The sequence below is a fragment of the Eleginops maclovinus genome, chromosome 13, assembly GCF_036324505.1.
Source record: "Eleginops maclovinus isolate JMC-PN-2008 ecotype Puerto Natales chromosome 13, JC_Emac_rtc_rv5, whole genome shotgun sequence".
Lineage (NCBI taxonomy): Eukaryota > Metazoa > Chordata > Actinopteri > Perciformes > Eleginopidae > Eleginops > Eleginops maclovinus.
This window is the reverse complement of record NC_086361.1, coordinates 22,069,271-22,085,111: the sequence shown is the minus strand read 5'-3', so window position 1 is coordinate 22,085,111 and position 15,841 is coordinate 22,069,271. Positions and strand designations below refer to the sequence as shown.

Here is a 15,841-nt window from a genome sequence, read left to right as displayed (position 1 = left end):
GATTTATCAGGTTTCATTATGCTAGCTTTGAGCTCACACCGTTATCTCTCATGCTAACTTTCACAGGGGGTGATTGATCATCGTGCTGGTGAAGGACTCCTTCTAGTAAAAACCAAGATTTTTGAAGGATTACACGGGATGGAAACACATGCATCATGCAGTTACAGAGATAGCCAAACTGAAAGATGTACTGGTAATTTAAAAAAAGATAAGGAATATTGCTTTAATCCCGAGTGTACGACAGCGTTTGCATCATGCGTTCTGATGACATGCTTTTTAACAGATTGAAGCAATAACCGTGGGGTTCGGTAATGACTTGCAGGAGTCAGACTAATCTCACCTCCCTCTGCTGCCCTACATACTGTACGGAGCAGCTGCTGCACGTCTACACCTTGCTAATCAAACGTCGGATGTGTTGGGACATCCTTTGATCTGTTTTCATCACCTTGTTCCACCTTTGGGATGCATCCTCACATGGCACAACGACGGAGAAATCCACCGTAAACAGCCTGGAGTTATCGCTAAAAGGGGTGAGACTTAACAAATGAAACATGACACAACCAAATGACTGAAGAGGCTTTAAAAGGGAGAACCTTTCCCAATCATCTTTGTTGATTGATGTTTGACTGGCATTAAATATATCTCATTACAAGTTCATTCGCTGCCATAATTCAATCACAACTGCAGCATTAGCGCCACCATCTGTTTGTCCCAACAGCTGTAGATGTAAATACACATGAATGATCATTTGGCTTAAAGTTTGCTCTACTTTCAGATAACTTGTTAAAGATTATATTGAACTACCAAACCACAGCCTTAAACATTATAAACAGAGCTTGGTTTTGGGTCTTAATTGGAGAAAGTGAATTGTCTTTCCTTCAAATATTTGTTTTTGTTTGTAAGATTTAGCATTTAAATTGAATTCAATACAAAAATGTGGAAGTAGCATTCAGACAGCATGAAACTATTGACCTAAAACGTAATATATTACTTCCATTATCATAACTTCACTTTTCAATTAGAGATGATGATGATGACAGCTGTTAATCGGAATGATAATGGAGATCATTATTTCTCTGGTGGAGGTAAACGGGTGATCATGATTACAATGACTATCAAACTCCTATAAAACCCACTGCTTAATCATTTATAAAAGGTGACAGTGTCATTATGAATGCTTATGGACTGATATTGATAACTACAGAGGCACAAAGCCGTTGTTTTACTGGAAACAAAGCATATTTTCAATTGAAGGTCCCATTAATCCTCCATTAAGCTCTAAATCAGTTTTGGAAATGGCTTCACTTATTGCAGGAAGTACTTTTTAACACCCCGGTCGTCACCGAGTGACCTTTGTGGATCAGTAATGACCAGATGAAAACATTACCGTACATTAAGATGAGAGCCACTGCTGGCCACTCTGATATTCCTTCCCTCTGTAGATTAAACAGCTCTCGGTTTATTGCTGTTTGCTTTGGCTTTTAGGGCGGCCGATCATCAGGCGTTCCAGGAATGAAGCGCATCGTAATACCGCCGTGCATTTAACAGATTTTATGACCGTTATTTAAGCCAGCTGTTTCCTGCATTATCAACATTATACCTAAAGTCCTTCTGGTTTATAAAGCACTGATTGGTTTAGGGTCCAAGTTCATCTGATTGTCTGCTGCTTTATGAACCATTTAGGGCGTTCAGATACTCTTCTTCAAATATCTGGAAAAAACAACCACAAAACTTATGGTTCTCCCTTTCCTGTAGTAGTTATATAGGTCTTAGTGCATGTAAATGGTCTGCAAAGGGTAAAATCCCTGTGTTTCTCTTCCACAAACCCTCACCCCCCCCAAGCCTGAAACACTTCAATTGGACTCCTTTGTTTACTTCCGGAACATAGTGTCATCACAACGTAACACTTGCGCTTCTATTGGCTAGCGCTCCATCACATTGTACGTGATAGGCTAAGGGGCGGGACATCTCTCAGCAGGTTGACCAATCACAGCAGCACCGACCAGCTAACCAATCAGAGCAGACTGGGCTCTGGTTTCAGACAGAGGGTGAAAAGAAGGTAGTATGAGAAAAACAAAGAGCTTTCTGAACATTTAACTTGAAATGTTGTGAAGAAAATTGTCTTTGAAAAAACAATTATTTATAATAGAATGAAAAAGAAATACATCAATTATTAAATTAATAATTGATGTATTTCTTTTTGTTAATTCACATATTAATTAATATTTTTCTTTGCAGTTTATTAATTGTATTTTATTTGAATTGTTTGGTATCATTGTTTAAGAGGAGTGGTATTTATATACATTTTAAATAATAATAAAGGTGATTATATAGGAAATAAAAGCAATGTTCTTATTATTACTATTATTTATTTATTTTCAATTTCCATATCCATGTATGATACCATTTTGCTTTTTCAACATTAAACATGGAGACATGTTCCAGTAGAGACACTACGTGCTGATATACAGCTGGACATGAGCAGAATATGTCGTCTTTAAGGGTGAGCAGAGATGAGAAAGGACGTCTTTCCCTCCGTTGGAGCAATCCCAACAAAGCCCACTAATCATATGGTTGTCTTTGGTTTGTTACACCTAATTACAAACACTTATTTGAATCAAACGCAGGAGCGCTTGAGCTAATTAACTCACAACATTCTTGCATTTTTAAGCTTGCATCTTCATTGCGAGTTGTTTTGGATTAAAGCCTTTGTAATAATTTCTGAGTAAGAGCTGTCTGAGAATGAAGATAATAAATTACCCTGCAGAAATGATTGTTTCTCTACTTTCCCTCCTGCGCTGAAAATTGCAAACTGGTGTCTCGTGCCGCTCCAATCATAAGCCTGCTTTTCTCCTCGATGTAAAAACAAGCATAAAAACAGAGGGTTATTTGCAGGTTGCAACACAATTTTGCAAGACATGTATCAAACAAAAGCTGGAATAAGGCCTAATGGTTCTGGTTTGGTTTTCCATGGCACAGATCCCATTAACGGAGCAGCATATGCTGGTGGGAGACTCACGGTCCCATTATGATCCTAATGCTTAAAACCCAGCAAAGAAGAGGCAGCTAAAAGGCTAATGGACTCCATTTGAAGTTCAATAATGGATCCATTTCATGCATGTCAGGCGGAAAATAACCATATAAAATTCATCGTCTTAGAAACATCTTTTTATTTGACGAAAGCATCTTTTCTCTCAGGGTCAAGTATAAGAAATACTTTACAGGTTTTGATTGAAACTAATGATGTAAACACACAGAAAACACAACCAAAACCAAACAGGATGGAAAGGAAAGGAGGAAAACATTGATTTCAAGGTGAACCATTTTTTGGGGCAGATATTTGATCTCCTGCCTTCAGAGAGTACTTATCAAAGAGACAAAAACAAGACTCAGTGCCGTAGATGTGACTCTACATAGAACATTAACTCTGAATCGAAGCAACCTTGGTACATGGAGGTTAAAAATGGAAGTGAGAGTAAAGAGAGTGAGAACCTGAAATGCGTGCCGTTAGTGAAGTGGTTATATGTTACCGTACAGACCGGCTTTAACCATGTGATGCTATTCTCTGAACACCTGTAACTGATGGTATCTTCCTTCCTACAGACAACTGAAATACCTCAAAACAAACTGGTGGTGGTGGTGCAGGGATGATGTCATTTTGTAGTCCCAACAGGAAGTAAGCATCACATCAATTCCCTGAAAAAAAACAAAAGGATTCATCCATTCGATTTTGGAATATTTCAAAAAATAAAAGGATACTTACACATTTAGTTTGATAGGATCATTTCCACATATTAACACCAGTTTGTGTTTCTTTAAGTAAAAAGCTAACATTACGCAATAAAGGAAGTACAGCACGGTCACATGACTTCACCTCCCCACCGCTAAGCTTAAGGCGGCTAAAGTTGGGCCTTATTTTAGTCGTCTAATCCCAAAAACTTTGAAAAAGACATACGATTTCAAGGCGAGGGAACCAAAGTGGTAAAATCCTGACTCATTTCTTAGCTTTAGGACTCATTCCTGCACCACTCTTTTGCCTAATAGACACAACTAAGGGCAAGTGACAAAATACGTCTTTGAGGGCGTAACATGCTAGCTCCTCAGAGATTTAGAGTCTGTTCTTCTGAACTGCACAACAGCTATAGTAGAGGTGGAATGACAAAGGGAAAGGTACACAAACACATGGAAATGAACATAAACTGGGAGTCAAGTTGGATTTGATTCAAGCCTTACATTACCAATGTTATCAAACGTACAAACACCTGGGTGACAAAGAACTGACTCAGGGAAAACACATTCAGAACGCCTAGATCTGCTGGTTGCATTTCTGACCCTAAAAAACAAGAGAAACTGGAAGTCCACAGTAAAACATTTAGCTGCACGCGGTGGCAAACCCATCCCAAACTCTTTGGCATGTACGACCAGCGAAATTCACAATTGAATTGAACTTTTTCTCACCAATATAAAAAATTGAAATAGAAAAAAAGTATCAAATTTTAACGTCTCTTACGCTTCTGTTATCTTACAATAAAATGTTACCATCAAAGTGTTTTATGCCAGAAAGAGGCCGTATATCAATGCTACAAAAAACAAATCTAAGCCTTTATTTACACAGCCACACATCATTTCTGTACAGGACATTCATTTTTATTACAGCTCACATTCATGGCTCATACATCCTACGTACACACAGATTCAAAAGCAGAAAAATAGGATCTTTAAGATACCACTTTCAGGGGCTGGTTTTTCTCTTGTCCTTTTTCCTGTGACTGAGGTTGGTCACATAAAGTCATTGAGCTCTGCATCCAGGGCAGCGGCCATCTCGTCCGCCTCCGAGCTGCTGCCTCCTTCTTCCTCGTTGGAGTCCTTCGAAGACTCGTCAGCAGATCCCTCCGCTTCATCCTCCTCTCTTTTCTCCACCTCCTCCTCCTCCTTGGCTTCATCGTGCTTACGTTTGTGGCCCCTATGGAAATAACAAAGCTGATTTAGAAAGAGAACTGTAAAGCCTTCACCTCTGGGAATCATCTGCTCCAGACTAAAACCGGATTTAAAGCGTATAAACATGAAGGCCTTTATTTAAAGTGAAGCCAAAATGCTAAAATGTGCTTTTGGCTTTTCTACAAGATAGATGAATAAAAAAAAAGAGAGTTAAAATTAAACCGCACGGCTCTACTTGCTCTGATAGTTACAGGAAATGTTGAGTTAGACTTACTGTTATAAGTGTATTTCTTTAAAGCCAATAAACATATTAATGTCATTTTGAGGTTTCATGGGAGCTTTGTGTTGCATTAAGTGAGCTTTAGAGGTGCTGGTAGGTGGATCTTAAGAGAGCCACGCTTTCTTCCATTTCTTGTCTTTGAGCTAAGCTAAGCTAGCTGCTAAGTGTAGCTTCATACTGTACGAGGCACACAGACATGGAGGTGCAATCAACCTTCGCATTGAGCTCTCAGCAACAACATCACACAGTAATTACTCAATATTTCCCTTTATGTGTATTCAATTTGTCTGAAAATATGATTAGATTCTTGGACTACTAAGGTAAAGAATTAGTTGTTTGCTAGTGTGCTAACAAAACAGCTAGTATGGTGAGCTGGCAAGTCCCATTGGAAGTAGATTGCCATGCAGTTAGCACCAATGGCTAATCTAGCGGTCGGCTTTCTGTGTTTACTTTTGTTTGAGACAAGTATTTGAAATGATGATGAGAAAAGCGTTCTGGAAATCAACACTTTTTCCAAACCACTTTCGGAAAGAAAACAGAGCAAATAAAAAGCCTTTAATAGTAGTTCAAAGTTTGCATCTTCCTAATGTTTGTATCTGAATCCAGACTCTGGTCGATGTTTTCCAGCTAGAAGCAAAAACTGAGTCCTTCGGGATGTTACATTTTGGGAAAAAAGATCAATTGTTTCAAAAGAGAATGGGAGAAGTAGGGTTTACTCTCCAAACGAAAACATTAAAGGAAGGGAACAACTTTTATGTACGGGCTGTCCTCTGGAGAGCCACACAAAGCAATTAACAAAGGCTTGTTCTCCTCACAGACTGCAGCTGAACTCCTCCCTTTCACAAAGAGATGTAAAAGCCCTCCAATATTAAAGAGCAAAAAGTACTGCAGAGACGAGGGATTCAGAACCATCGGGAAACCAACACGGGGGGTTGAGGCGTAAAGATAGTTAGGATGAACCAAGACGAGATGAGACGATGGAAAAGAAATCTCATTAAATAAAACGTGTACATGAGGCAAGAAAGACTCGAGAAGGCCACATTAAAATCAGTATCTATCCAATAATCCACATCAATACAAACACTAATTCAAATTTCTGATAAAGAGTCCATTGCAAATCAAACAGGCCACATGCAGCCTGGGTTGTCAAGCTTCCAGAACAATGAGTTACTAGTGAAGGTTGTGAAAATGGAAATAGACTTAGAAGTAAAATGTTGATTGCACAATGTAATGGCTGTGGAATAATGGCAGCATCTGCATTCAGATAGGGTCCCTATACATCTGCTTTTTCTTTGCTACTTTGCAATGATCTTCTAGGGAATCTTGGTGTCCTGTTCCGTGTTGCCAAATCTTATCCAATTAAGGTCCAGCACTTCATAAGTCATCCAATGACATCTAGTCTGAGCAGCAGTGGGAAGAACTGACAACATTTGAATATAGTTCCTGCTTTTCCCCTGATGGTCTGAATTAGATGCTATTTTGTCACTTAGATGTCTTTTATTCAAGCAACAAATGGATCTTACAGTCTGCACTCAAATGGATTCAAGATGAAACCAAAAGAGAAACCTCTCTCCTAAGTGTCCAAACATGCATTCTACTCCCATCCAGCTTCTTCATGACACCCACTGCATGTAGTGGCTTATTACCATGATGCTAATGAGGTGTGTAGGGGGGTTTTTCTATGGTAATCATGCAGGACTGACACCAACTCCGCTGAGAGAGAGAGATCCTCTCATTAGCCATCGGTGCTGTCAGACAGCCTCGCTAACCTGCCTCAACAGCGGGGCGGCCGCTGTGTGTTCATTAAAGGTCAGATGTCAGCTAATATCTGCGAAGAAGCTAGGTGACATGACAGCTACACTGGACCCCTGCAGCCCATGTGATGTGGGTGTTGGGAGGGAAAAGGTTGTGTTACATGATCCGTTAAGTTTTAATTTTCATTAAAATTTTTCTGGTCAGAGGGTAATATGAGGAGAGGGTGAGGGTGAGGGAGGAGAGCAATGATCATTTATTTGGGTAAAATTGGGAGAAAATGAGGCAATCCCAAATGTGCCACCATCAGTGATGCTGCCACTGCTACCTGGGCTGGTTGGAGACATCGTGTGAGTCACTGCAGCATGCATATATACACATTCATGGGCGTGTCTTTGTTAGAGCTGGGACAGATTTAAAAAACACGACTGCATTAAGCGCCTCCTGCAAACAACACAGACATTCAAACACATACTCTTTTTGGGTGCAGTAACTATGCTTGCTGCTGCAAAACCGAGCAACTGTGCTTTACTGTTCTGTATTCAATTATTACATATATTAAAAGGTGTCGCAGGTCAAAATTGCACCACTCGGATCACCAGAAATACACCCCAAAAAGTGTGAACCCCACCTCCGATTGTACAGGTGCAAATCAACCTCTCTCAAAGTGTTCAATTCTTTGTGCGTGGTTTTTTCAGAACACTTTTCACAAATGATCCGGTCCCACTTTACAATAAGACTACCCGCTTACACTTTACTTGAATGGGTGTTCATAAGACTGACATCACACCTGTCTTAAACATCAATGAATACTGATGACAGCTGTCGTTAGTGTCCTTCGGTAAGTTATGTCACTTTTGATGCAAAGGTGACATTATTTGGTGGTGGGGGGGATCAGCTCAGTGAACAACAGATACCAAAGATGCTGGCTGATGAAGAAGAGGGAGGAAGCTAGGTAGCCAATATTAGTCATCTTGCCTGGTTTATAAATGTTTACAACCTAATTAATAACCTAATTAAAAACCCTTTTTAAGGGCAGTCTTATTGTAAAGTGGTACCAATGGTCCTAATGCAAAATAGTGGAGACAAAAATCTGCCATTTCCAAAAGAGATGGGGGTGTGTCCCCAGCGTCCCCGGTATAAATGACGCCTGTTTACTCGTTGATGAGATGAGTACAAACGCCACCATCCCTCTCTCATTTCAAAATATTAACAGTTGAGACAGCAGGGGGTTGTTGGGGATGAGGTCCTCCATTGCTCTCTGCCTTGGATCATTACATCCAATCTAAATCCTCATCTATTAATCCAACCACCCACAGACACACACGCTGCAGATGCTCCCACCACGCTCACTCATGTCGGCTCCAGTTGTAATCCCTTCTTTATTACATCTTTTTCTGCTGGTTAAACTGCGCCGCTACGAAGGGAGCCTCCTGCAGACGACAGCTTTATTTACATTTTAGCAAACACACTCCTGACAGAGGCGTCTTGAACACCTGACGTGACTACATTTGGAAATGTACGACTCAAATTTTCATTTGGATCTTGAAGAAGTAATAGTACAAACTTAATTCATAAGCTGCAAAGCGAGGATTCTTCCAGAACCGTTAAATGTATTGCAGGAGGGGGATGGGATCAGAGCTGCAAGTTTCCAACATACCAAACAGGTGTTATTGTTATTCTGGTAAGAAATAGGGATTATGGATGCACCATTTGGTAAAAAATAACTAATTGCGATTATTTTTGACTGAGGGTATTATTCTCGATCGAAGAGGTGTCCTTATTCTTGTCATTGTAAATGAGAAATATATTAAATAACCACAATGGGATTCTTTATAGCAGGATCTGTACCAGACAAAATATAGTCTTTATTGCACTTTTATTAATTGTGCACCTCTATAAAAAGGGATCCACCAATCCAAATAGCTGCATTGGGCCAAACCTGCCAATCAACACCTAACACATCATCTTCATCGCGTGATAAAATAATGCTTACTCTTCTAGTTACAGTCACTCGGTCACAGTGGGAATCTCTGGCCTTAACGTTACATTTAAAGGATCCCCATGTGCCAATATTTGAACGTTCAACACCACCCCTCTGCCACCATAGAGGATATTCCAATCCCATAAACGCACCTCGAGGAGACTAATAGCGAGGATGAATGAAAGGAACCCAAAGGTCTAGCAACTGTACTCCTAATTTGAAAGAAAACCAAAGACCACGAGTCTACATACACCCTTGTGAGACGCTCCGTATAAAATACCATAAATGTCAATCTGCTGGTAGCAAGGGGTTCAATATCTTGAAAGTTATTAGGACCATCCTCCTCAAATATCCTAAAACCTCATTGTAATGTGAATAAACATGGCTAATTTCATGAACCCTTACATGGACAATTAAGGAATCCAATTAAATTCAACCCATCCAATAGCAGTTATTAGCAATTTTATGTACGATTGAACAACCAACCGACTACCATGACAACTAAATGTGCTAATCAACAACATTTACGTCTTTGTTTGTTCAAAATACAATTTCAAACATAAACGTTCTCATGAAAACTGATCACATGGATTATGCACCACTTTTTCTCATCTGAAACTAAATCAAAACCACTCTGGCTGCATCTGAACACTCCGGTTACCTTCTCACCTTTCCCAAAGCCCAAGGGGTTTGACAAATTCACCTTTCAAAGACCTCGGTATGGTCCAACGCTCCACTCCCTTTAAAAAGAATGCAGGCCTACTTTTTTTAAGTGGCTCCCTGGAAAGGTTGAAGGCAAGGGGGGTTACAAACCATGAAAGCGAGATGTATCACCAGCTTGAAAGACAATATAACCCAAAGATTTCCCAGAAGCAGTATTGCTCAGTTATCCTACGTTTGCCCATTGTTATCCTTTATGTATTGGACGCTCTACGGCTGATTAGACAGGTGGGATTGATCATTGAAATTGCACTTCTCACTGGAGATCTGAGTGGAAGTTGTGGCTGTATAGGACAATGTCACATCGATGCACTTTTAGTGGTAGAGGGGCATTTAGTGTTGGTTAGATTTACCAGTGAGCAAGGTTATTCAATACAGAAACACTGGTTTGTTTCAGTCGTTGTAAAATGTTGACAGTTGCATAATTCAGCAAAGAGCAGGGCTGGTTGTTAGCTCTGAGAGAGCACTTCAAAATCAACCCGCTGTCAATGACAAAAGAGGCGAGGCCGGACTGAACGATCAACTGGTAATCATCAGGTGGAGTTGTAGCTATTTATGGTACTACAAAGGACATTGATTTGGGAGAACAATGCTAGCATTGGTGGTGACATCTGACATTTCCAACTCATTCCGGTCGGTTTCGAAGCTAAACTCATGCAATTAACTCAATTTTGCGCCTCAGAAAACACCACAAATGTCAGTTTTGATGATGCAAAAGTGCGTGTTATTATAAACACAGATGGTAAGGTTATTACTTTGAGATGTTATTATCTCTATGTATGCTGATTGCATTAGGAGTGTCAAGAGGAAATGCTGCTGAACACCTGCTGGTGAACAAACAGCCTGCAGCTAGATCTGCCTCAACACACCATTACAGTTGCATAAGTGATGTAAAATGACTAATACACGTTAGGAAAACGGCATCTGCCCCGAGTCAAGATGACCTTTCATGAGGCTGTTTGAGTCCAGGCATCACTGACATTGCCAGCAGTGGCTCAGTCAGTAGGGGCTTGGACTGGGTATCGTAGGGTCGCCGGTTCAATTCCCCGAACAGACTTGAAATATGGAAAGTGGACTGCTACTTGGAGAGGTCCCAGTTCACCTCCTGGGCCCTGCTGTGGTGCCCTTGAGCAAGGCACCAGACACCTCCAATCCCCCCTCCCCATTGCTCCCCACAATAGCTGCCCAGTGCTCCTAGTACTAGGATGGGTTAACTGCAGAGGACAAATTTCACTGTGTGTGCTCTGCTGTGTGCCAAATAAAGAGGGTTTCATCCTCCCATTCTATCTATCATTCAGAAAGATTAAGGTGGAGAAAGATAAGGCAGTTTAATGTTGTGATGAAGAGTAGCCATCACTGCTGATAGTAGGGAGCCCAAAAAGGCAAACTCCACCAAAGGCATCTCAGTCCAGGGCTGCTGAGGAAGTAGGCAGGGAAAAATGAAGAGAGGAGGAAGCCCTTTAAAAAAGAAAAGACTTCAAACGCTACTGACAACTCTGCTCGGAGCAAAAAAGGCAAACGGAGGAAATAAAGTGTGAAAGAGGAAGAAATGGAGCACGAACGAGGGAGGTAATGAACTAAATAATGAACTCAACTCTGAGGACTCGCCTCTTCTTGTTTTCACGCAAGGTTTCCTACAGTGTAGAAGGTCAGCACCCAAAGCCCTCATAAACCATTTTCCCAATACATCTACGGGCAATCAGGTCTGGACATTTTCAGTTCAGGAGTTCAGAAGGAAGGACATGGCGGAAGAGCACCCAGTAACTTTGTTGTACACACAATAGTCTCTTTCTGTTACTTAATTGTCGGACGATTTGGTGTTGGCTCTTACTGACAGCTTGCACAGTTAACCCTAACCCTAAATCTATCTGGCTCGAACCACCTCCACTGTCTCCTTTCTACGTCAAGAAGCAGCATTTCTACTTCGAGTATCTCTGACTAAACGTCTCATCTTATCCCTAAGGGAGACACCAGCCACCCTCAGGAGCAAACCAATTTCAGCCGCTTCAATCGGCAATCTCGTCCTTCCGGTCATGACCCCGCCTTTCATGACCAAAGGTGAGAGTAGGAACGGTAGATTGAGAGTTTTACCTTCTGGTTCTTCTCTCTCTTTGTCACGATGGTCCGGTGAAGCTAATGCTGCTTCGATACTCCTGCCAATCTCACGCTCCAAAAGACCCAGAGATACTGGAACTTGGGTTAAGGACTCATTCGCTGTACAGAGAGGACAGTCCATCAGCTAACACTGACCCTCAGTCCATTAAATGAACTGATTTGGTCCTTTGTGTTCTCAGATACATCTTCTCGAGGTACGTTCTGGGCATGTGTGAAGAGACTACAATAAAGACATGAATAATCGACCTGGACTAAGATCAATAAACTATCCTTTCAGACTTCACAATCGTTCTCCATGTATACTGCACGGGTCTATAAGTTACCGCTGTCTATGTAATAGCTCAAGGGGTTCCAATCCTTTTTTGTTAAATACTAATTGCAGCCTAACAACGGCATTGCAGGTCACTTATCATCACTCGTTGTCCCCTATAATCCCATATCATTTACAGCACATGTATTCAGCTTCATGCACTCCCTGATTTTTTAAACCGCTCCATATGCACTGAGCTGATAAGCAGTGCAGTTAAACGATTGTTTTTGTCATACAGATATTATTTTCCCCTGCCTCTCATTACAGTATCCTGCTATGAAAACAGGAGGATAAAAGGACTGGCGCCGGTGTGGGGGTTTTATGAGAGACGTGTCAGTTCTTTAAAGCGACGGTTCAAAAAACAAGCCGACTTTCTGGAAACAGAAACGGATGACAGTGCAATAACACAAGTTGTTTTTGAAGCAACATCCTATTTAACGCCTTGTGAAAATAACATGTTGACAAAGATTTTAGGAAAGACGCTCATAGAAAGATCCCTCTGTTTTATTATCCCTCTGGCACATCTCGGCGCTGACTGTTACAGCAAAGGGGGAATCTCGCGTTGAAAAGAAAATCTCTAAAAGACATCCGTTGGTTTGTCTGCTGAAGCTTGAAGAGATATCTGAACGATCACAGCAAGCAATACCTTTTTCTATGAACAAATGGGTAGTTTACTCCTTTAAATACAGACTTTGACAGACCTTAACATGCAAAGATTGACATTAAATGGTAATAAGGCTTAATTCAGCTTAAGGATATACTTAACTGAGTCCAAACAATGAGCTTTAAAAAGCACAGATGCAAGTCAAAAAGTTTCAAGACTCTGAAGGAAATACAAATCTTATTTCTACCATGTAAGAAAGAACACTTACTCTACTTAATGTTGGCTGCAATGTGTGTCACATAAAGGAGTAATAATAAAGATCTGCCCAGTGAAAGTATGCTCATCGCTCTATTCCACGTGTGAAACTTGTGGCTTGTGCTTGATCTAACGGTAGGAACTGGACGGTCTAAACATGTATTTTCAGTTTTTTAACACAAGGTTTTCTTCCCTAAAACGAGTCACTATGTGCAGAGTTTGAATTAAACCATGGCTTTAGGGGTAGCTCTATTTTTCTGAGTGGGAGGTTTGTGTACGCATGCATGAACATGTCCGCCTATGTGCAAAAGCATATAGCATAGCACAGCAAAGAAATAGAATAATTGATCTGGTGTGACCATGGTACGCTTTGCTTCGATAAAGAGACCTATGATGCATCGCTTGACAAATTCAGGACAAACTCATGGCCTTAAATATTGACATCATATGCTGAGAGCCCTGCCAAAGCACGGATGGCTACTGCATGGATTACTGGACAAACATATATTGGAAAATGTGATGCATGGATAAAGACACGCGTTGACGAGTGCATTATTACTGTCGTTAGTTTCTGGAGCTACAGTATATTGGGAAAATATGAATTTCCAAAGAGGAAAACCCAGAAATGTAGGATGTTTTGTAACCTTTAAACAAGGTATTCTTAGGAACGCATGTCTATTTCAGAGGAGTAGGTCCCCATAGTTTGTAAAGTGTGTGTAGACATTATTACAGGAAACATTGAAGGTAAAGCTTCTATACGACACTCTGGTTTGATCTGTGCTATCACAGGTAGCAGTGCTGATATTAACACTTGACTTCAAAGTACACCAGGGTTGCAAACTTTCCCTTCACTCGACTATAGACTGCACACACAGAAGAGAAGCCTCGCTCACAGTGAGGTCCCGCAGCAACCAGCGTCACAAAGGTGTGATGCAGTGTGTCAACGATGTGATTCACAGTCTGTGTCATTTATATCTCCCCAGTCACCCATGTCTGCATCAAACCACCCCCATCTCTGGCTCAGCCCCCAGGCAGCAGTATCAGATTAAAGCCCCCAGGTGTCCTTTCATATACGGTACTTTTTTCTCTGCTTAGTGGCAGCATCAGTTTTTTTGAGAAGGCTGCCGGCATCTTTTCCACAGGAGCTCCAGACAGATTTGGACTACTTCAAAGAATAAGAGAGGGGAAAAGGCTAAACCTACCGCAGCTCTACTTTCAAAGGTTGGCGAGGTGGGACATCAGTTGCAATAAAGGATCCCATAAAGGAGGGGATACTTGGGACAAATCCTGTCCAGTAAACAACCATTAAAGTGTCAGTCTGTGTTTGAGAAAAAGGACTTGAATGCTAAGCACTGGGATGACTGTGGAAGTTGTGTTTGGGCCAGTTCCAAAGCTGCTCAATTCATTCATAAGCTCAGAGTGTCCCCGCTCATGAAATATTTGAGACAAGTTTTTGCTTTGGAGTTTCGCGGCGCAGCACTTTATATGAGATATGCAAACAACCCTGCTGTCCCAGCTGTCTGCTTCACCTCTCGCAGGTATTACTTAAGCAAGCCGGCAATTAAAGGTGACACATGAGGAAGAAAGTCATATTCATAGAATGAAAAATAATAGGGTTCCTATCCGAAGCTCAGGTGGAGATGAGATGTTTTGTTAGAGCGCACTCGCAGTAAAAGCCAAACAACATAATCAATGCATATCAGCACGCCTCACTTCATTCATCTGTTTGTTCCTAAAGGGGAGTGACTCTGTGGCCAGTCATTTGGAAATGTGCAAAGCAAATAGGTAATCAAAGGTCATGTCAAGAATCAAGTCACCAAAACAATAGCTGGTGCAAAAGATATAGATATGCAGTGTTAGTATATATATATATTGTTTAAGTTAAAAAGGGGAACCGTTGCCAATTGAGCACTAAGGGACAAAACAATACAGAGAGCTTAAGATATCTTTTTAGTCTCAAATAAAAACAGTGGATTCTACATTTCCATTTAATGAGATTCTGCAAATCAACAATCCCCCAATGCACTACTTTAAATATGATACATGTCTCATTGTGCAACACTACAGCTGGAAGTGATGACGCAACAAAGCATTCATGTATGAGGATTCATGTTGGTGTGTAATCTATATTAAATGGGAGTTGTTGGACACAGTTTCAGAGTTAACTGGAGATTGAATACTCCAAATGAGTTGGAAAATGGGGGAATAACTAGCCTGGCCTAGTCTTAAGTTAAAGGTTACTAGTCAACATGTTCTGTTATGGTTTTAGGAAAGGTTTGTTCTGGACCATTTCTCGGTCAAGTGCAACAAGTGGTTGTTACCTTTTCTCAAAGCCAAAGCCAAGTGTCTCAACCTTTATTGTACAGACAGGAGAGTGGTAGCAATCTTGTCTGAAAACTCTTGGCAGGAAAGACAATAAGTGCTTTAATCCAGGAGTGAAAATATACCTTTATAACAAAAACTGAGAAAAAAGAGATTTTGAGAAATCTACATAGTTTAAGATACTCAACTCTATAGAAACCTGTATTATGGTTGTGTTTCATCTATAAAAAAAGGGACCTGAAGGACCCAAAGATATAAAGGACCTGTCTCTTTAGATGTTGAGTTCATACGGTGGTTATAAAGGAATTGATTTAAGGTTTAATACTGAGATGAGCTCCACTCTTTTTGAACAGGACACTTGCTGAGGCCTCAAGCTCAGAAGGATTTCTTTGATTGGATATAAAATAGAATTTTCAGAGTCTCTTCATCGAGATAAGGAAGGGGGTTCAGGAGGTTCAGATCCCTGAGGATAATCAAAATTAGGAATACACTTAACTATAAACACTGGCAGCTAAGAAATCAAACCCACGTATGGACTCATGATTGAAGTGAGAATGGATT

The 15,841-nt window shown here is 40.7% G+C and overlaps 1 protein-coding gene across 2 annotated transcripts in view; it reads right to left on the bottom strand.

Annotated features, from left to right (window-relative positions):
• Positions 1-3,146: 3,146 nt before the first annotated feature.
• The window catches only part of ctdp1 (CTD (carboxy-terminal domain, RNA polymerase II, polypeptide A) phosphatase, subunit 1), a 62,415-nt gene continuing 49,720 nt past the window's right edge, over positions 3,147-15,841 (bottom strand). For both annotated transcript variants that reach the window (XM_063900036.1, XM_063900037.1), the window contains exon 13: positions 3,147-4,963. In XM_063900036.1, coding sequence (XP_063756106.1) covers positions 4,780-4,963 — 184 coding nt within the window. In that variant the 3' untranslated portion in view covers positions 3,147-4,779. The remainder of the gene's footprint in view (positions 4,964-15,841) is intronic.